The sequence below is a fragment of the Erigeron canadensis genome, chromosome 6, assembly GCF_010389155.1.
Source record: "Erigeron canadensis isolate Cc75 chromosome 6, C_canadensis_v1, whole genome shotgun sequence".
Lineage (NCBI taxonomy): Eukaryota > Viridiplantae > Streptophyta > Magnoliopsida > Asterales > Asteraceae > Erigeron > Erigeron canadensis.
This window is the reverse complement of record NC_057766.1, coordinates 29,761,665-29,783,633: the sequence shown is the minus strand read 5'-3', so window position 1 is coordinate 29,783,633 and position 21,969 is coordinate 29,761,665. Positions and strand designations below refer to the sequence as shown.

Below are 21,969 nucleotides of genomic sequence, written 5' to 3'. Positions count from 1 at the left end.
ACATAAAAAAATCTGCAATATTATTAAGTGCCACTCTGATATAGCATGAAGGTTCATTGACCGAATTGTGCATTACTTCGTCTCGTATGTCCTATCACCTTCTATCATGACTATACACTGAATCTTAAAATTTTAAGTGGTTTTACACGTCCCTAATGAGTAGGATCTTTCTATGTTAGTCAGGCTGGCTCTAAGCTAGACTGTGGCTATATAATGAAACTCATCTGGCCTGCGACCCATGTTCTCCCGTCATTAGATCCCTAGTATAATCTATTTTATATTTTTTTCGTTCCAAGAGAGTTTATTAATTGTAGCTGTGGTTAAAAGTTAAAACTAAACTAAACTCTAATCATAAAACCGGATGAAAAAAAAAAAACCAAGAAAATGTCGTCTTATTTATTTAATTTTTTCCTATTGTTCTACAAATAATACAATAGTAACAACAAACAACCGTACCCAATACTATCTTAAAGGGAGGTGACAATGTTGCTACTAATTACTAGTTACAACTTACAACCAATTATACAACCAAAAAGACCCTAAAAGTAAAAACAGCCAGTTTGTATTCTCATCGTTCCATTTAGTCCATTCTTGCATTTTCAAGAGTATAAACACCTGAACATGGCTTTAAATTGGATCAAAAAGGATACACATTTGTATCATACTTTTGGAACAGCATACTTTCCACTTCTTGGAGCCAATGTTGTTTTAGAATCCAGCGTGGTTAACATCTCTGGCATCGACATGCCTCCCGATATTACAATCTCTGTACGTTAGTCAAAAAATTAATGTCAACTAAGTTTAGTTACGCCTCTACTATCCTTTTTGTGTATTAAGTCAACTCCATTTATTTTTACTTTTGTGAACAAATACTCACACACTTATTCTATTTTGAGTGCACAATGAACCTGCTATATAACTAATGGTGAAGTAAAAGATAATTTCAATTTGAAGGTTTGGTTTAAAGTACTTACCTATACCTTCTCGAACTGAGATGTTAGGCTTCATAACATCTTTTGAATTGACAAGAACTATCTCTCCGATATAAAGGTTATTGGTTGGCACATAGATGCAACATAACTCCTCAGCCCCTGTATTCTTACGCAATATAACAGTTGATGTTATGAATCCAAATGCGTATTCTCCAGCACTTGGATGCCTTATAATCGCTACTTCTTTAAACGCTTGTGAACCTTCACCTGGACCACTTAAAATTTAAGTTGTCAATAACTTTTCTTTTTTACTAAAGGTGACAAAACAGTATATTGGGGCGGATGTCAAAACGGGTAAGTTTTTGTATGGGTCAAAGAATTATAGTTCTTCAGATAAAATGTGTTACCGACTTTAACCTTTTTTGAACAATTTCATATTTTGACCCATTTGTAGAACAGCCAAACGTTATTTACAGGTTGAAGTTTGATCAAATGAGTGAATTACCAGGGGAAATTGCTGAACTAATTTGTTTGGAGGCAGTGTAAATGTAGCTCATGAAAGGCATCCTCTGTATTATAAACTCCCCTAAGCTGAGCAGAGAGGCGCCTAACCATGATGACATGAACACACCAACCAAAAAGATAAAACCAATAGATGTGAAGAATCCGAGGCCTGAGAAGAAGACGACGACATTGAGTGAAAACAAATCATATGGTATTCCTATCATAGTTTTGTGTCTTGCATCTTGATTTGACAGTTAAGTAGTTGACCACTTTTAAGTTTTTTACTGCTTGGCCTGAATGAACTGAATGAAAACTTATCTAATGTTACTATGTGCACATAACCCTGCTGCAAAAACTCAACATTTGTAAATTCACCTTGACATTAGGTTGTGGCGCCAATTTTTCTTCTTTCTCTGCTCTCTATTTGCAGGTCTTGTGTTTTTTTATTTTCTATCAAAAGGTTTACATCGGCAGAGTAACCCTGACCCAGTGGTTCTGTGGAACTGATTGACCCTTCCCTAACAATCAGCCCCCAGGCAAGAAGCATGAATACAACATCTTTAAAATGGACACTTTAATATATGATGGTCTTCTTTTTTCTAGATTTTCTGTGAATGAGGAAAATTGATCTATTTTTTAACGAAGTGGATGTTTAGGTTGCAGGACATTGAATCTACTTGAGTTGGTTTGACTGGTAATCAAAATCAACCTATTAATTATTCAGATGTGATATAGACAAGTTGATGCATTCAAACGCATTGTGTGCCAAGACTAAAGCAAATACTAAAGCCAATGCACTAACCAAATGTATTAATTCCAAGAACATGATAGATTGGGGAGAAGAATCCATCCACAAAATGAATGAACCACCAAGTCACGTAAAATGTGATGGCTATAGGAAATAAAATGACACTGCAAAATAAACAGCTTTTAGTGATAGTCCAAACATATCTGCTAGCATAGCGAAAAAGAACAGTGCTTCTGGCATAATGATATGGATGGCTAAAAATTGGCATGATGATAAAATGATAAGGCTATGAAATTGGTAGGATATGAGAACAAACCATCCCGTCATGAATTTTTTGGAAGCCCAACTGCGAATGACTTTGACAAATGCCTGCACATAGAAAGAAGTAATATATTTAAACCTTTCTTGATATTATATCTTAAAGAGCATAGTGGGCTTATTGAGCAAGTAGATAAGTTTTTTTATGTGCTGCAACTGAGCATAGGGTACTTCCATTATACAGTTTTATGTGAGAAAAATGAAAACTTTGGTCTTCGATCAGTTTGTTCACGGAAACTTTTCAATTTCAAGGGTTCTAATCCTGTCTATTTATGTGTTTCGTAAGCTTTCTACCATGGAAACTAGACTAATGTAAGATCTATATAAATTGGGCCATTGGGAAACCCAAACATTCAAGTGAAGTGCTTATATAAAAAATTCCCTAAGATGATACTTGAATGTATTAAACTATACGTATCAAAAATACACAAAGATGGATGAGCTGATCCTCTGGTTCCTTCAAAGCATCAGTAAATCCTCGATCCAGAACATTGCATAACCATACTCTACTAAAGTAAATTATGATGAAGATGTTATCTATAGACATGCAGAAAACTCCTATGTTACACCTCGATCTGCGATGCTATTGACATCCCATGTTATAAGATGCTTCCATCATTAAGATCTAATATCAACCCTAATAACTTCTAGTAGTCTAGTACAATTTTCATCAATCCTGCTGATCTAACTATTTTCCTTTTCCGTAGTAATTGTAGCAATATAAATATGACAAAACTTTCACAAGAAACTATAATTCATACCAATAGGAAAATAGATTCTTTGTTCCCTCCTTAAAGTTTAGCTTGGAGTTGCATCATATATATACACTTATACAGGATTCTACATTTGTCATTATTTTTGTGTGTGTGTTTTAGGCGGGTGAAATTCGGGTCTGGTTCAGGTTCTTCAAAAAGCTACATTTGCACTTTTGCTGGTTCACTTTTATCATGCAAATTTAGACATCATGATCATCTATTTCATACCCTCAACTCCCACAACTTCAAAATAATGTGTGTGTATAAACATGGAATATGTTTGTACTCTTATAGGGTTTTTTTTTTCTTTCAAATTATCTTCAATGTATCAATCTAATGGCTTTAGCCTTAATGTAATTCTAACTGGTCTTTTTACTAAGCCAAAAAAACATGATTCTACATTTTCTATATATACCAAGGTACTAAGGGCGCGTTTAGTTGGAAAAAAATGTTTTTAAGTTTTCCATTTTTTGGTTTTCTAGAAAATGAGAAGGTTTTTCATTTCTAAAAAACCCTTGAAAATTTTGAAAACGCGTTCAAAATAAAAGATGGAGTTTTCATGTTTTCATTTTAGAAAAGTAGAAAACATGTTCAAATTCACTTGTTTTCTAATTTTAGGTTTATAAAAGGTTTAAAAAATAGAAAAGTAAAAACAAAAACTGAAAAAAACAGTTTTTTAATTTTAGTGCTAAAGTTGGAAAAGAGAATTTTCATTTTCTAGAAAAACTTTTCTAAAAAATTACAATTTGAACGCGTTTCCTGTTTTCCATGTTTTCTTGGAAAATGAAAATGGAAAACAAGAGAGTTTTCTTGAACTAAACGCACCCTAATCATTTAGGTTCAACACATACCATAGCAATGTACATGAGTACATCTACAATGCTCTCCTTTCATTCAATTTGTGTTACATATACTTTTTAATACATATTTACTCATTTAGCTTGTAAAATGTACGTGTTTCACTCTTTTGAAAAACCAAAAGGTTTTTAATCACCAAGGTGACCATATTTTTACAAATCCAGCTATCATAGTAAACAATCCTACAAGAATGTTACACGTATATCATATCAAACCTCAGTGTAAATCCGACGACATTGGCTACTTAGGCGTCGTTTGTTATACAATAAAACTATGTTACATTAAACGGAACACTTAACATTTTTAGTACATATATAATTCATATTAACCGCATTATAATGATTACATATATCAAAACATAGGTGGAATTCTTGAGGATCATGCATAATGAAGACAACAAACAACGTAATATATAAAACACAAAATTAAAGAGATTTGACCTCTTTGCCGGAATTATGAGAAGGAGAAGAGCACGATGACGATTCGGCTGGCGACGAATCGCCATCACAACCGTCAATCTCTGAGAACCCTCCTCCGCCTAATTTGGTAAGTGGTATAAGACGTTCTGCATCTCTATCTTTCTCTCTTGTTCCCCCCATTTTTCTTTCATGCGCGATCCACGACTATGCAACACCTTAATTAATACTCTATTATTTATGATAATAATAATAATTAACGTTGTTTTGTATATGTGTTTGCGTATGTTGCATCATTAGTCCCTAAACTATCTAAATAGTCATCTTTCACGTGTTACTTTTGACCTCATTATATATGAATTTAATAAATATTTATTTATTAAAGATATATATCAAAACAAACTACCACGATACCCGTGCGATGAGACGATAGTCATGGCGGTGACGGTTGGTGATGGAGCGATATTGAGTTGTGTATATAATTAATGTAAATGGTTAATGGACATATTTTAAAACATAAATGATTGATAGTGTAATTTAATCATTAATGTTAAGAAGGTAATATATTTAAAAGTATTTTAAAGGATGCCAAATAAAAATATCACATATTTTCAATATTACCAAAAAAGTTATTCTTTTTATAATATAGTATAAATTATGATATACTCGTAATATTTTCCAATTCCAAATTTGACCATAACACTTATTCTATTTTTTTTTGTATTTTAATATTGGTGAATGTGAATGGGCCAGGTCGGAATTGGTGTAGGGCCCGCGAATACCAGACTGTTCCATTGTGTGTCTATATATATGTCGGACACCTAATCCCTAGTATAATCATCGTACGACCAAACTCTAATTATGAGGAGAGGTCTGTTGATCGAGATATTATTCAAATCTATTTGAAGGTAAAGTTCTCTTCTTTTTCAGCTGTTGGATTTTTCTTAATTGTGATTTTTTTAATTACCCTTTTCGTTTTTTAGATCCTTAATCTTATTTGTTCCTCCCTTTGATTTAATGAACTATATATATATATATAACCTTATATTCACTTTTCCCATATATATATATATATATGTTCGTATATATAGCAATTAGGCTAGTTAACCGTGAGCTTAGTTAATTGTGAGCTGAATTATATATATATGTTTGTATATATAGCAATTAGGTTAGGTAATTGTGAGCTGATGTTTGATTTTGATTGAATCTGCTGCCCATCATCAGGATTTGTCAAACATCGGTCTAGAGTCGAAAAGTCTCTTGATTTTATGATGAGTAGAGTGGAATTGATGGGATTTTAGTTTTCAGCTATGAATTTGATTGATTGATTGAGTCAATAGTTGGAAGGAAGCTTCTGGATGCCTTATTGATGAAAAAGGTTGCAGCTTGGAGTTTGCAAAACAGGTTTGTATGTGTGTATGTATAGAGGGTGATATATGTGATGTATAGTTGTTAATTGGGCCTTTGCCATGATGGGTGCGCTCGCTTGGCAGGTCTCCTACATTTTCTAATAAAAAAAAGATACGTTTTTGGTTTTTGGGAGGAGATCGCACGGTGTTTTTTAAAGCCGGGTTCTCCTCCCAATGTGTGTGTGCGTGTGTGCTCGTTGTGCTGTGACTTGTTGTGTTGTGCTATGTATGTTTTGGTTGCTTTATTGTCGTTGCTTTAGTTTACAAAACAAATCACGACAGCAAACGCCAGCTTGCTAACATGATGGAATAAGGAACCGTAATAGTAAAAAAGTACATTCTTTTTACTTTAATTATGAGGAGAGGACGGGCGATCGGGATATTAATCTATTGGAAGCCTTTGATGCTATCAATGGATGCATACATCCTAGATTTATAAAAAAGAAACAAATCTCTAATCATTATTTGAAGGTAAAGTTGTCTTTTTTTTCACTCATTTATTTTTTCTTTTGCTCTTGATTTTTCGTTTTTAGATCCTTAATCTAATTTGTTCCGCCTTCAAATTAATGTATTATATATTTAGCCATTAGGTTAGTTAATTGTGTGCTGATGTTTGATTTTGATTGAATCTGCTGCCCATCATCAGGATCTGTCAACATCGGTCTAGAGTCGAAAAGTCTCTTGATTTTATGATGAGTAGGATGGATGGGATGTTATATTTCAGATATGAAGTTGATTGATTGAGTCATTAGTTGGAAGGAAGCTTCTCGATGACTTATTGATGAAAAAGGTTGCAGCTTGGAGTTTGCAAAACAGGTTTGTATCTATGTATGTATAGAGGGTGATATATGTCATGTATAGTTGTTAATTGGGCCTTTGCCATGATGGGTGCGCTCGCTTGGCAGGTCTCACCACATTCTCTAATAAAAAAGATACGTTTTTGGTTTTTGGGAGGAGATCGCACGGTGTTTTTTTAGGCCGGGTTCTCCTCCCAATGTGTGTGTTTGTGTGCGTGTGTGTGTTATGCCGTGTATGTTTTTGGTTGCTTTCTTGTCATTGCTTTTGTGTACAAAACAAATCATGGCAGCTGCATCAACAAAACCCCAGCTTGCAAACACGAAGGGATAAGGAACCGTAATAGGAAAAAGGTACATGTTTTTTACTTACAAGTTAAACCCAACATATACAGTAGTATTGGCAAGTCTTTCATGTGTCTGCCATTATGCATATGATAAGCTAAGTTGCCTGACTTCCATTATCATCCAAGAATGTAGGCTCTTTGCCGAGCTGTTTGTCAATATAATTTAATAAGTTTCCCAATAAGATACTGAATTTTCATTAAACTGATGATTTTCTTAAAATATGTTTAGTTTGATAGATATCAGACATTCCCATCTGTATTTACTTAAAAGCTCAATTCAAGAAGTGTTTCAGATCATAAGATTTCGGTTCCCAAATCTTATTATCAAGCATCTTGTAGCTGATGCTACTCGTTTATGTGTATCCTGGTGTCAAGTTATCTCAATTGCTCACATATTATTATACTATATTCTTTTCTGGTATTCATGTAGTAACGTTGAAGCTTTTTAACCATTGATTATATTGTATTAGGCAAGCACTCAAAATATCATTGCTTGTACTCTGTAACTTTTTGATGTTGATGAAGTTGAGTAGGATGATTTGGATACAGAATTAATCTCTCTTGTATCATGTTCATGTACATTGTTGTTAGTCTTTAGGTTCTTTTAACAAGTATATGATGTGCCTGTATGGCATCTTCTTCTTGAATTTTCAAGTGATTCTACACTATCTCCCCTGCTACGACCAATTATTTGATGGATCTCAAAGAAGTCTCAAGATTAAGATTTTGTCAGCTAATGTCTTCCTTACTCCATCAGTGGTGGTTTTCGATCTATGTCTCAGATAAAATATGGTAAAGTTTTATTTAATCTTATGTTCTGTTTTGTAGATACGAATTCTTATTACAAGTGGTAGCTCAACCAAAGCAGTATGAGTATTATTATTCTTTATTACTTCACATATAAGATCCCCAGGTGTTCGTATTCTATTAACCAGTTGTTTATTATGTTTTTCATCAGGCGTAACATTGGTCTGCAGCTGAAATGTATCTTGATTTGGTGGGAATGAAAATTGTGGTTTTGTTCTGCTGCTCATCAGGCTCAGCATGGGCTCTAAGCTGAAGTGTCTCTTTGGTGGGGATTGGAGTTAGTTTTATAGATGAAATCGATTGGTTCCTTCTGGAAGGATGGTTGACGCTGATGATGATTTATTGATGAAAGAACAAATTGTACCTTGAAGTTGGCAAACGGGGCTGTATGTACGTATACATGTAAAGTCTGTCACCTTATGGAGGTATTGGATGTCATTGTCGTTAATTGGGCCTTTGCCATGATGGGTGCGCTCGCATGGCAGGTTCCATCACATTCTCTAATAAAAAAATATTTTGGTTTTGGGAGGAGATTGTACGGTGTTTTGTTTTGCCGGCTTCCCCTCCCAGTGTGTGTGTGTGTGTGTGTTCGTGCCTCGTCTCTTTTCTCTGCGTGTGTTGTGTTTTGGCCGTCCATGTTTCAAGTCGTTTAAAAAGCATAACATGACTGCATCAACAAGCATCCAGCCTGCAATCACAAGGAGTTAGTAACCCAACATTCAAAAGGTACATCTAACCAAATATCTGCATAATCACAAATAACATTCTTGTTATTTGCATACCAGCATATCTTGCATGATCATGCCATTTTGCATAACATTATTTCAAAACTTCAAGTCACTCTCTTTCGCTAGGTTATTGTAAGCAAGCTGCTTTGACAATACAGCTTGGACCATCAAAATTATTTTAATAAAGCTATAAAATATAAAAAATAATTAGTTAGTTCTAATAAATATCTAACATGGCTATGTATCTTCCTGAACTCTCAATTTGACAAGAGCTTACAATTTTATTATCTTATTTGCAACTTTTCTAAATATTTTGGCTTTAGTTGTTACAAACTACTCACAAAGTAGAAGCTGCATCTTTTTTAACAGGTCCCAAATTTCACAATAAGCTTTATAGCATGGGTGATATTTGATTTGTTATAGTTGACTTGTAATTTCATTAAAAATGTGTAGTGTACTTCTGGTATTAGATAATGAGCATCCTAGCTATTGTAAAGCTTCTTAAACATTGCTTGTTAGGCATTTGGTGTGCACCCAAACTTCTTATTTTTTTTTTGTTCTTTGTAAATGGAGTTGGATTTGTATGATTTGGATATGGTGTTGATATTTTATGTATTGATTTCATGCACTCTGCTGTAGTCTATTGGTTCTTAATGCTTCTTTTACTGTATTATATCTTCTACCTGAATTTATTAGCGATTTTTGCATGGATTCTGTTGCCACCTGTTTCTGTTGATAGCTCGTAGATGTATGATGATACTTGTTACAGAGTGTGGTTTCCATATCTATAAGAATGAAGGAGTATGAAGCATGGGCAACAGCAAATGATGATGTTTTTTAATGAAGGTGTAGCCTGGAGGCTATATATAGGAAGGCATAGACTTGCTTGAGATCCAACTGATGCTTGAAGCTGCCGTTCATGTCTCAAGTCAAGAGTGGCCAATAACAAAGGTTGTTCGTATCTTGAAGTTGGTGGATGCTGCAGGGCGATATATGATGAAAATGCAGACTTATTTGAAGAACCAGATATTGAAGCTAGTCATGATTTTACTGCGTGATATAAATCGTACACAAGTAAATATGGGTCCCAACTTTCAAGCTTTAATTTTATTTTAATTTGCTACGTGGAAGATACTTTTCTGTGGCTTCTAATTCAATTTTTGGCAATGGTCATCTTTTTTGATGATTGGCATCATACTCTTCTGAATTTTGTTCCTACATCTTTGAGAATGCTTATAAGTTTTAAATGAATTTAAAAATCTTGTGAATCAATGGTGTCTGGGCATTAATGTTTTATGAGTGTGCTAGCTACACACTTCATATGACTTGTCAGAGAGCATCATTTTTTTTTACATTCCAGTTATTCGAACAGGTGATTCCAGAATTGGTGGAGATATTCAATGCTTAGTTTGCACTAATGTGTGACTACATAAACATGTGAGTTTCATTTATTGTTCCTTGTTATTGGTTAATGTAAATGAATTTTTGTTCATGCAAAAGTTATAATTTCAATAATCAACAGATTGTTGCACAAAATTGTACTATCATTTCTCATTCATACTGTTGCATCTCATTAGTAGTAGTTGACTTCTAATTCTATATGCACTGGAGTATTGATATTATCTTAACATCCTATTTTGGCATATGAGAAAGAAAGGGGTTAATCAAAGTCTTGATAAGTGAGAAGATCTGTGAGCTCGGAAGTTGGTAAGAGCAACTAGGATGGCAGTGTAAATCATTTGCCTTTCTAGGAAGTTGGTGGTTCGAATCCACCCAGATCTACATGGCCTTAACTTAGTGTTAAATTTTACTGGTACTGAACAACCAGATACTTTAGAGCTGCCAAACTACATAAACCCGGATTATTGGTTACACATCTTTCTCTGTTGTGTTATCCTTGATCATCGAGTGTTTTGTATATGATAGGAGTACTCAAAATTCATTATTGGGACTTCGTAGCTTTTGATTACAGATTAAGATCTGATATTTCTTGTATTGTAATTATGCACTCTACTGCCAGTCTAAGAGGTTCTTCTTTTGAGGTTTTCGTATAGCATCTCCAGGTCATGTGATTCTTATATTTGCCGCTACCTGTCTCTCTTGGAACCTATCAGATGTATGTATGTATGATCATTGTTATAGAGTGTAGTCAATAGCTTGGAGGGCGAAATACAAAAAAAGGTATTATGAAGATCCAGATGAGGCTTGATGCTACAGCTTGTATTGTAAGTGAAGATGTGTCAGCATGATAGATTTGTTGGTGCTGTTGCCGTTCTTTCCGGACATACAGTGATCTGGAACTGGGTTTGGGATCCTCTGTTTTGTTATTGTCCTGTTAAACACTATATTTTGTATCTGTTTGATGATTGGAACTTGCTGAACTGGCCTTTGGCATGACAGGTGAGCTGTTCTGGCAGGTCTTCCAAGTATTCAAGGATTATCATGTAATCAGATCATTTGATTAATTTCAACATGCAGACCAATGCAAAAGCCCAACATGTTTAGAGTTGTTGTTTGCCCCCACAGCCTCCTCTAAAATATAGGGGTCTCAATCTTTACCACAAATAAAATCGTATATTTATATGTAAATGTATTATATATAAATTTTCTATTCGATATAGATAAGTATAATATATTTAATATTTTATAATCTTACCTAAATATCTTATAAACCAATATATCTCCTCTTATAAATAGCAAAACATCTCCCAATAAACATCATGCCTGTCCCAAAAACCCTAATGAGACCCCATGGTGCTCAGACGACTTTCGTATTTGCAGGTAAAAAAGTTCTCATTCTTTAGTTATTAGTTATTAATTTATTATTATTATTATTATTATGTTAATATTATTATAAGTGATTTAGTGTTATGCTTTATGTTAATTTGTAGCTTAACTAAAGTAATATAATTGTTTCGTGTGTATTTTATAAGATCCTTAGCCATAATAATAAGGGCAAATTAGAAAACCATTGTCTGTTTTGCAGCTCTAATTGGGCATTCTCTTGAATTTGGATGATATGTGGAGCAGGTGGGATGTTAATTGTCAGAGATGAGATCGTTTTGTTCATTCATTAATGCAACAAAAGCTTGATGATTGATAAAAAAGAATGCAGCTTGGGTTTCCTAACAGGTCTGTATGTATGTATAGTGTGATGTATAGCATACTCAATTGTTAACCAGGCCTTTGCCATGATGGGTGCGCTCGCTTGGCAGGTCTAACCAGATCCTTTAATAAAAAAAGAAACGTTTTTTGGTTTTTGGGAGGAGATCGCACAGTTTTTTTTAGGCTGGGTTCTCCTCCCAATGTGTGTGTGTGTGTGTGTGTATGTGTTGTGCGGTGATGTGTTGTGCTGTGTATGTGTTAGTTACTTTATTATCGTTACCGTTGTGTACAAGTCGTGCAAGCTGCATTGACAACAATCAAGCTTGCAAACACAAAGGGATTACGAACCCAAAAGGCAAAAGGTACATTCTTTTTATCTACAAATTACACCTAATGTATACAATCTGTCTGCCATTATGCATCTCATAATTTCATTACCTAAGTTGTCCATTATTATCAAGAGTTTTTGCTCTACAATTCTTCAATTTGGCGTCATTATGATGCTAATGATTCATTAAAGTGTCATGTTCGGTTAATCCTCTAGGTAACAGACATATCCATCTGTATTCTCTGAATTCTAGAGTTTCAGATTACAATATTCTGGCATCCAAATTTCACAATTAGCATCACAACGGGTATTTTTGGTTTATTTGAATTATATATTTCATAATCCCATTAAAGTTATATAGTGTATGGATTCTCTCAGTTTTGTATGTATCCTAGGCTTAAGCTTTCTCAATTGCCTTTTCATATTATACAAGTATTATTGATATTGCAATCCTGTTATCCATGTAGTGATTTTGAAGCTTTTTAATCATGGAGTATTTAGTACTAGGCGCAGACTCAAATTTCATCATCTGTACTTTGTAGCTTTTTGATATATATGGAGCTAAATTTGTATCGATTTTGGTTATGGATTTGTTATTTTCGTATTTCTTGTATTATGTTCATGTACTCTGTTATTAGTCTCTAGTTTCTTATAATAAATAAATGCATGAGATGTCTGTCGAGCATCATCTTCCTGAACCTTCAAGTGATTCTTACACAGTTTCCCCACCTACTATCCATTATTGTTGGAGCTTGAGGAAATCATAACATTTAGACTTTTTAAAGTTAATTAAAAGAGATCAACTTTTCTAATCTTGGTGTTGCCTACTAGTATCAGCAGTGGCCCGATTTCTTATTGGTATGGTTTGGTATTGCGTGTTATCTATATTACTGTGTATAAGATCCCAAGCTGTTAACGCAGTATATAATCAATCAATTGTCACCTATATATTACAATTAGCTTAACCTGTTTGGTGAAATTCGCAATTACAGCGCTTCATGATAAATTGATTGTGTTGTTTCTTCTGCCGCTCTGCAGAATCTTTCAACAATGGACTGCAGCTGGAAGGTCTCTTATCTACTGCGGAATGATGTTAGTTATATAGATGAACATGAATTTGATTTGTGGAAAGAAGCTTTTGATGATTTATTGATGAAAGAACAAATTGCAGCTTGAAGTTTGCTAACAGGTTTGTATGTACTTGTAAAGATTGAAAGTCTATCACCTTATAGGGGGTGATGGATATGTCATGTATAGTCATTAACTGGGCCTTTTCCCACGCTCACGGGGCTGGTCTCCCCACTCCCTAATAAAAAAGAAACTATTTTTTTTGTTTTGGGAGGAGATCGGAAGGTGTTTTTTCTTCCCGGTATCTCCTCCCAATGTGTGTGTGCATGTGTGCGTGAACTCTTTTCTGTGTGCATATAATGTTTTTTTTGCTTTAATGCCCAAAGTTCTATAAAGCAAAATATGGGAACTGCATCAACAAATATCCAGCCTGCAATCAGTGATGTGGATATTCTTGTAGTATGAAGTCTTTTTGTAGATCACATTGTTTCTAGTTAGGCATGGCAAAATGGGCGGGTTGGCAGGTTTGGGTAATGCGTCAAAGCGGGTTGGGCCCGAAACAGGTGGGGGTCTAAGCAGGTCATTTCAGAAATGCGGGTTGACCCACATTATAGAACCGAATAAAACATTTTTGTGCATGTAACAACATCTCTGCATAGTCGCCAATAGTATAATGAACATGTGTTTTGTTGCCATGGTGCTCATTATTTCACATCTTGGAGTTCCCACTTTGTTACATGTATCGTTGAAGAATGATGTCTGTCCAATATTGTCTTTCTTTTTTCAAAAAGTGTTGCTAACTACTTTTTAAATAGGAAATTGCAAATTATTATAAACACAACCCAGTTTCCAGAGTCAGCTTTTAATGCGAATTTGTTTCACTTCAGGACATCTCTTAAAATCTCATCAGAAACCTTTAGTGTGTTGCTTCTATCAGATTATGTGCCTCTTAAAAGATTTCCAATTACTTTATTTGTTTTTTCCCCATCTATCAGGCATACAAACTCTATACTATAAAAGCTTGTTAATATGGATGGAGTTAAATTGTATCATTTGGATAATGGATTTGGTATTTCTCGTGTTCATATACTCTCTGATGTTACGTTAGTCCCAGAGGCTCTTAAATGAGGTTTAATGTATAGTGTCTTCTAATTGTCAAGATTCATATATGGTTTATATATGCTGCCTTCCCATTACTCTTTCAAAGAAAAGATGTCTGATGATGGTTGTTGTAGAGCGTGGAGGGCGAAATACAGAAAAAGAGGTGGACTAATATGAAGATCCATATGATGCTTGATGCTGCAGCTCGAATCGTAAGTGTAGATGTGTCAGCATGATAGAGGTCTCGCTGCTGATATTGTTCTTTTCAGACCTACAGTGATCTAGAATTGGGTATCGGCCCTGCCTGGTTCAGTGGTTTGTGCTCTTGTTATTATTGACTTCTTTCTTTTTGAATGTTGTATTTTATATCCATTTAATATGATGAACTGGCCAAGATAACACTATCCCATTTAATCCAATGCATCCGTTTCACATCTTCATTACCACCCCAAAAAAACCTTTCCGCGCAGAGACTCGAGAGTCTTTTTAACTAAACTTGGCATCCGGAATAATGACATATAATAAGAACCAAACGATCCTAACACTGAAGATATCAAAATAGATCGCCCATCCATTTTGAAAGGCGTTGCCTATGATTCACTAAATTGGAGTTATCTCTTAACTATTTTGTCTTTCATGGGTTTTGGTCGTCGGTGGATTAAGGAGATCCTATGGCACCCTTTTTATTTATTTTGGCTATGGAAGGACTACATATTGCCTTAGAAGATCTTAAAGAGTCTGGTGATATTCGTGGTCTTCAGGGTCTATTTTATCTGTCTTACTTTGGGTCTTTTTGCCAGCATTTTTCAAAGTTGCATTATGAACATGCTCGCTTTCATGTCTTTTAGGAATTCAAGCACTACTAACTGGTATCTTTATTTATGCATCAATGCTGACGGATGCTTTCGCCGTAATTTCACCTTACGGCAAAGCTGTGGCAAATAATCGTGAATTTGGGTGCTGTAGGCAAAATGAATCCTACATCGGCTTAGTTCCAATTTCTGTCAAACTATAGATGAAATTATTGATGTCAGATGATACAATGATCGTGGCATCATGCTCCTACTGATTTGTATGAACATGATGTATGAACATGTATGTATGAACATGATGTATGAACATGATAGATGAAATTTCTGTCAAGCTTATATATGAATCTGGGAAAATGATGTATGAACATGTACAAATGTGGCGCTTCAACCACATACTGGAAATTTGTTGCCAGTGAACATCAAAGAGTTTTACATTCCAATCAAGTGAACAGCTGATTCAAGACTGGAGATATTCAGTTGTATTTGTTATCACCGATTGCACATAAACAAGTGAGTTGATCCTTTTAAATATGAATTATAGTGCACTACTAAATTCCTTATTTCTTTTAGAATTCAATAGATTACAGCCAGTTCTGAATTTATATGCATTTTAGTGCTAATGTTGTTCCATTTACAGTCATATGCTGTTATATTTTACTGCGATTTGGCTATCTTCACATGTTTTTCTGTACATGCATCCAATATTCTGATATAGGTTGAATTAGCCGATAGCCAAAAAGTGACGTTTCTACCTTTGAAGACATTCAAACATTTTATGACTTGAATTTGTATATATTGAGTTCATTACTTTTTTTTTTCTCTCTAATGAGCATCAAGTTATTAGTGAATCTTGTTGATATATGTGTTGATGCTATTTAAATCGCTGGGAGAACTGGCATCATCAAAACCTATTATCTGGTAAATAACTAGTATTGATCAAAGGTTTTTATAAGTAAAAAGATCCTTGAGCTCGGATATTGGTAAAAGCAACTAGGAAGGCGGTGTAAATCATTTGCCTTCCTAGGTAGCTGGCGGTTTGAACCCACCTAGATCTACATCGTCGCCTCTACTTGTTCGTGGCTTAATAGTATTCATATTGAACAACCAGCCTACAGGATCAAATCTTCCTTTCTCTTTTTTCTTCTTTTCAGAAAAGATATGTTGTTAAACTACTTTGATGGTCAAAATTATGTTCATGCAGTATACATACAATATTACGAGTGAAAACAAATCATAGTTACTTAGGTTTATTTGTAGAAAATGTTTTCTAATTTTCCATTTCTATTTTTTTTTTAAATGGAAGGGGTTTTTCATCTGTATAAAACAAATTAAAACTCTAAAAATTCAAAATCTGGTTACGCTATTTTCAAATCATAATTTGGTTCTAAAATACAATGAATATGCAATCAAAGAGCAATAACAAAATATCCACACAAGTCATATTAACCTGATTCTACGTTCGCTATCACCATCCTTGGACAGGCCAACGTCGGCTCAAATCTGGTCGCCTCGACGAATACTGTACCTCCATATTCTGTACATGTGTGTGAGAAGAATTACCGCCAGCTTTCTTCAACGAAAATATTCTAGTAACAAACTTCCAGGCTCCTTTCCTAGTACTCCTGGAGCCATGACCATGATTACTGTCGGATTCAACCACATGATCAGCAAGACGCATCGAATAAGAAAGCTTCTCATAACTCGTGAATCGACAAGAGAGGGACGAACCTATCTCGGATTCACGGCGAAAGGTGTTGGACTTGGTGAATTTATTTGTGTCAAAAGAGTATGATCTTTTTCCATCAAACCTGAAGCTTCTGTTCATCAAATCACCCATTTTATTTATTTTTTTGGTTTTGTTGGGGGTTCTAAAAGTGAATGTCGTGTTCAATGAGAATAAATAGATTCCTTCAAGAGTTGACTTCAAAATTTTAACTAGAACATTAGTTGGCAGCGTGCTAGAGGGAGACGTGACTTCTTTTATATACTGTTTCATACTTTAATATATGTATTTTAATAATAACTTTCATATATTTGCACGCAAAAGATCTAGGAGCGAAAAACTTATTTGGACATACCGTATACGAATCTCAAAATTAGGGTGCCAATTTCTAACACAATCCGTGACACAATTTGAACCAAACACGAAGATAAACAGGTCTGGGTTACGGCTAAGCATGGCTGGGTAGTAAACGAGTATATATGACTAACACGTTTAATAGATGAACTAAATTTGGTCAAGACTTCTAACATATTTACAATCGTTTAAAACCATCAATGAAAAATGGTAATCATTATGAAATTATCTTTTTTCTTCTAATAACCATCACATTTTTATGTTTTTCTAAATTTATTTCAGTTTATAACTTTTTGTGGTGTACCTTAAATCTACTAGGAGTTGAACCGACTATCCAGTTTATGATACGAACTTGGCAAGGTTTTAAATGTTTGACAGGATAACTATATACACTGCATTTGGGTTAGTCAACACGTCAAACCACGATCCATCAACCCAACCCAACCCAACCCAAGCACGACACCCTGCTCCAAACTGAACCATTAATGTTTATTTATACTTATGCTACAGGCCTCAGCCTTTTGTTAACCCGATACAATAACCTTTTTTAAGTGCACCGAACACTAAATTGTTGCTGACATCATCTTTAGCAGCATTTACACCTTACTATATGTACATATGGATTATGGATACCATTACGGAATTGAAAATCTATGACAACATAGGAAAACTTATTCTACTCTATGCAACTTTAGATAAATATGTAAAATTATGAAGACAATAAAATGAAATATATAACAAGTTAAATAAATAATTAAAAAATGTTCATCATTTCAACCATTTTTGATTGTCAAATAAATAACAAAGTGATATACTGACAAAATTACGATTATAAATATATGAACTAAGAAAGTGTCAACATCATGTGTTATAACAAGGAAAGACTGAAATATATTTGTCTAATGAAATGAGAGGTGTCTCATTAGGTAGCTGGTTGTTCTCAATTATGTTAAACAGATCATGGTAAACCAAACTGAGGCATGGTTTAGTTATAAGCTATATACAAATTAACGTTATAGCCGGGCAATAAAAACGATCAGAATACGACACATAGTGGGTATCATGTTCCCCATTTCCATCACTATGGCTGTCTCGTGATTTAGTGGCCCGTGCAACTGTGCTTTAACTAAAGATTAACTATCGCTACAGCTGTGATAAAAAACATAACGTGTGATCAGAATACGACACGTATCGGGATCCATGTTTGCCATTGCATCACAGACACAGAGTATAACCAACTTCTGGATGAATGAATCAACAAGTGAGGCACATCCAACAAATATGAACCATACTATATATGCTATCGCGTCTACCCATATTATGGCTCAGACTCCATATAATGCCAAAAAGTACAATAACATAGCACAAGACTGCATTATGAACAATACCAGATAGAACAATACAGGATATTGGGCGATCATGAAATATGGAACTAGTCGGATGTTTCAAAAAGATACCATTTTGTTATACAAAAAAGCAGACGGATTACTACTGGAAACGACACAGGCCACAAAGTAAGCTTACTGTACAACAGAGCGGGCATTGATTAGAGCTCACTCGACTGAACGCACTCATCAACAAGTTGTCGAAGATTAGGATTTTCCATGGCAGCCACAATTCTTTCCTTGTCATTTAACTGCTTGTTAACTGCAAACAAACCAAAAAAAAAAAAGATGATATAGAAAAATGGATAACCCAAGTGCTACAATATGGTCAAAAGCTAGTGTAAGCTTATTAACCCATTTTTCAGGTACAAACTAAGTGGCCGCGGCTTGAAAAAGTAAGCAAAAATTAGTTGCGTGTGATTTAGGAAAAACTCATAACTATGTGCTATGGCTAGAAGCAGAAAAAAGGATGGATTGGTAGTGGGTCAAAGTGGGGTGGTTGGATTGGGTCAACTGGCAACACTTGTTGCCCAGATTATAATTTACTTCAATAAATATGATTATGTAATTTAGGTTTATATAACTTTTTACATTATTATGCTACTGATCCGTTTGGAAAATAAAAGTAACCCACACGGATGTATATATAATTAAGCAAATGGGTCAAAATTAATGTCAAATGGGTTTGATGTTCCAACATAATAAGTCCCATTTTGAGTGAAGTTACAAAAACGAATTCCAATTTTATCTTCGTGAGTTCAGCAGAATAACCTCTCATATTGGGTCAGAAAGAGTCGTATGTAAATCGAGTTTTGCAAAAGAACAATCAGAATAAACACACAACTTATAAGTAGTTGGTATTCGGTTAGAATAGGCACTTTACCTGCTTCTTCATCTGCATGGGATCCAGGAGTTACTTTGATGTCTACCTGCAAATAATATATGGATGATATATAGAGTATACGGCTACCAATGAAGGACCACATCAATGAAAACATGAAACAAACAAACTAGCACCCTCAATGGCCCTTATTCATTTGAACATAAATCGTCGTCCAAACAACGCTAGAAGCTTAAAAACTTAGTTTAAAAATAAGCTCTTTTTGCCAAACATACCAAAAGACTGACCTTGAAATGTGGAGGGAAACAATCCTTGAGTTTAACCCTTAGGCATAGACCGATCACAGGTGCCATACTGCAGTGCTGAATCGTTGGGGTGAAAGTTATCCTAACAATTAATTAAAGCAGCATTGCATCAAAATAACAGCTAATAATAGCCAACTTTTGAATCTAATCAACAATTGTGAAACAATCTTGTATACACACTAAGTCAAATGTATGTGGTATTCGTGAACCAATAAAATTACAAGTTTACACCTTACGCCCTTACAAATTCAAACTCAATTACAACAATATATATATAACTACATTTTTAGTCCCTGGCACGCGATACGAAAGTTGAATATCTCGACTTTCAAGTATACAAATGTATGCAAAGTATAATAATATTATATGTAAAAAAGAAAAAAAAAACTCACAGAATGCGGCCGAGCTTTTCGTCGACGGTGATAGAGTCTTCAGACAAAACACTGAGCTGTTCCAAGGAATACGGATGTTCCGGATCCCTTATATCTCGTACAAAATGTATCCATCCATCTCAAGTCAAAGTATCACAAATAACATTATAATTAAATTAATACTAACACACTATCGTATTATTTTTATATTGCTTAATTAATACTCGTATAATACATGAGCTCAAACTATAAATAAAAACAAATAAAGAAAGAAAAATGAAAGGGAACGGAGGATATCATAAATATCGAGAGGATCAACGGCGGAAGATTCATGATGAGAATCTGCTGGTCGAGTAACTCGATCTTTAATTTCACGGACTACCGGGTTTGCGTTTATCAAACCTAGAGTCATCCTTCTTCTTTTATCTTACGTGGCTTATGATTATTATTATCACTATTATAATATGGGTATTTATAAGTGTGTGTGATGGATCACAATAGAAAAAGCAGTTAGGGGAGAAACGAAAAACTTGGTTTTTAGGGAGCGACTGGAATGAATGGGTTTGATTATTCTGGGGGTTTCTTTCCTTCCTTCCTTCCTTTTTCACTTTAGTCACTCTACTAGTTGTTTTCTTTTGGAGGCTCACTACTTAAATAATGAATGATTAATGAATACTATGGACATATAAATCTGGATACTTGGTAAAGCCCATAGGTTTTGGGGAATTATTTTGGATTTTGGAATATGATATCGTTTGGTTTAAACATATTCAGAATCAAATTTAACATTGAAAAAAAAAAAATCCAATTTAAGGTCGCATTACTTTTAGTCTAGACTCTACATATTTATTACAACTATCACGATACTCGCGTCATGCCACGGTAATAACTGCAACGGAGGTCTGCTGATGTCGGCGACGGATGGGGATGGTGCCGAATGGTGGTGGTAATCGATGTAAAGGATAATTGATCTAATATATATTTTTTCGTAGAAGATAAATGACGAATGGTGGTGTTATTAGAAATCACTTAATTTGCTCTTAATTAACTAAATTAGAAACTTTTTACCTTATTAACTTACACTCTAAGTCTTTATCTTTTTAAACAATTTCACTATTACTTTTACATCAACCTACATCACTCGATATCGTCAACTCCACCAGTAGTCGTTGTCATCACCACCCGTCACATTACACGAATATATATATATATATAAATTATATTCTCTTAAAATTATTATTTCATAAGTTTAATCTCAATCTTAAAAGTTTTATTTTCCTATCAATTTTATGTTCTTTCATCAATCAGGGTAATTTTAAAATTACACATTAATTGAAGTAAATTGTAGCTTATAAAAATACAAATAACTTAAATGCTCTAATTTATATTAATACTTTCATTAAGAAAATAAAATATATATGTTCTTTTAAGTCGTTTTAGACCTACAAGTTACAAACTCTATCTATCTGAAAGTAATATTATATTTTATTAAAGTGAAATGTTTATTTGAAAACTATAATTTTTGAAACTAGAAAACTGGTCAAAACACAATGTGATCTGAATTTAACACAATGTGTTTTAATTGTGTTTTATAAAAATACAATATGTTTTTATTGTGTGATCTAAAAACACATTGTGTTAAGTTTTAAATCACATGTTGTTTTTGTTAGCACGTGAAAATCAGAAAATTATTCAAGCACACTGTAATATAAACTTAACACAATGTAATTTTTAAAAACAAATTAAAAAATATTGTGTTAACTTAATATCACACCGTGTTTTAGCTAATTTTATAATTTTTTAAAAAATTTTAATTTTCAAATAATCATAACCATTAATCCATTATTAAAAAACCTTTTGTTAAATATATATATATATAAATGACCTTATGATACTTGCTATGTCTTACGTCAACAGGACCTACCATTTTTTGGTTATCCTTGGCTAGTTGTTGGTATTT

General features: G+C 34.1%; 2 protein-coding genes and 2 long non-coding RNA genes across 5 annotated transcripts; 1 reads left to right on the top strand and 3 right to left on the bottom strand.

The window, feature by feature from the left end:
- Positions 1-461: 461 nt before the first annotated feature.
- LOC122605892 (protein LIKE COV 1-like) lies at positions 462-4,736 on the bottom strand. Its single transcript, XM_043778849.1, has 6 exons — positions 4,556-4,736; positions 2,501-2,553; positions 2,239-2,348; positions 1,438-1,605; positions 975-1,199; positions 462-766 (listed from the first exon to the last, which is right to left on the bottom strand). Exons 1-6 carry the CDS (start codon positions 4,712-4,714, stop codon positions 660-662), a joined length of 822 nt encoding a protein of 273 aa, XP_043634784.1. The 5' UTR covers positions 4,715-4,736; the 3' UTR covers positions 462-659.
- A 1,235-nt stretch (positions 4,737-5,971) lies between these two features.
- Positions 5,972-9,888, top strand: LOC122605734. 2 transcript variants are annotated; one of them, XR_006324694.1, is made up of 5 exons: positions 5,972-6,411; positions 6,587-7,088; positions 7,737-7,873; positions 8,040-8,614; positions 9,386-9,888. It is a non-coding gene; the product is annotated as an uncharacterized LOC122605734 (long non-coding RNA). The 2 variants fall into 2 exon arrangements; XR_006324693.1 differs by having other exon boundaries at positions 9,356-9,888.
- A 6,477-nt stretch (positions 9,889-16,365) lies between these two features.
- On the bottom strand, positions 16,366-16,909 carry LOC122606293. The gene is made up of 2 exons (XR_006324852.1): positions 16,759-16,909; positions 16,366-16,673 (listed from the first exon to the last, which is right to left on the bottom strand). It is a non-coding gene; the product is annotated as an uncharacterized LOC122606293 (long non-coding RNA).
- Positions 16,910-18,447: 1,538 nt separating this feature from the next.
- Positions 18,448-20,648, bottom strand: LOC122605029 (protein AE7-like 1). Its single transcript, XM_043777898.1, has 5 exons — positions 20,307-20,648; positions 20,031-20,136; positions 19,621-19,720; positions 19,376-19,421; positions 18,448-18,754 (listed from the first exon to the last, which is right to left on the bottom strand). The coding sequence occupies exons 1-5, from the start codon at positions 20,419-20,421 to the stop codon at positions 18,654-18,656; spliced, it is 468 nt and encodes a 155-aa protein (XP_043633833.1). The 5' UTR covers positions 20,422-20,648; the 3' UTR covers positions 18,448-18,653.
- Positions 20,649-21,969: the final 1,321 nt, after the last annotated feature.

Excerpts from the sequence above, each read along its gene's own strand:
- LOC122605892 (XM_043778849.1), bottom strand. The coding sequence starts at position 4,714 with ATGGGGGGAACAAGAGAGAAAGATAGAGATGCAGAACGTCTTATACCA. Across the intron at positions 2,349-2,500 it reads AAAAAATTCATGACGGGATG|TGTCATTTTATTTCCTATAG; the intron begins GTTTGTTCTCAT and ends TTTATTTTGCAG. Across the intron at positions 1,606-2,238 it reads TCTTGGAATTAATACATTTG|GCCTCGGATTCTTCACATCT; the intron begins GTTAGTGCATTG and ends TCTTCTTCTCAG.
- LOC122605029 (XM_043777898.1), bottom strand. The coding sequence starts at position 20,421 with ATGACTCTAGGTTTGATAAACGCAAACCCGGTAGTCCGTGAAATTAAA. Across the intron at positions 19,422-19,620 it reads GTTTCCCTCCACATTTCAAG|GTAGACATCAAAGTAACTCC; the intron begins GTCAGTCTTTTG and ends TATTATTTGCAG. Across the intron at positions 18,755-19,375 it reads CCATGCAGATGAAGAAGCAG|TTAACAAGCAGTTAAATGAC; the intron begins GTAAAGTGCCTA and ends GTTTGTTTGCAG.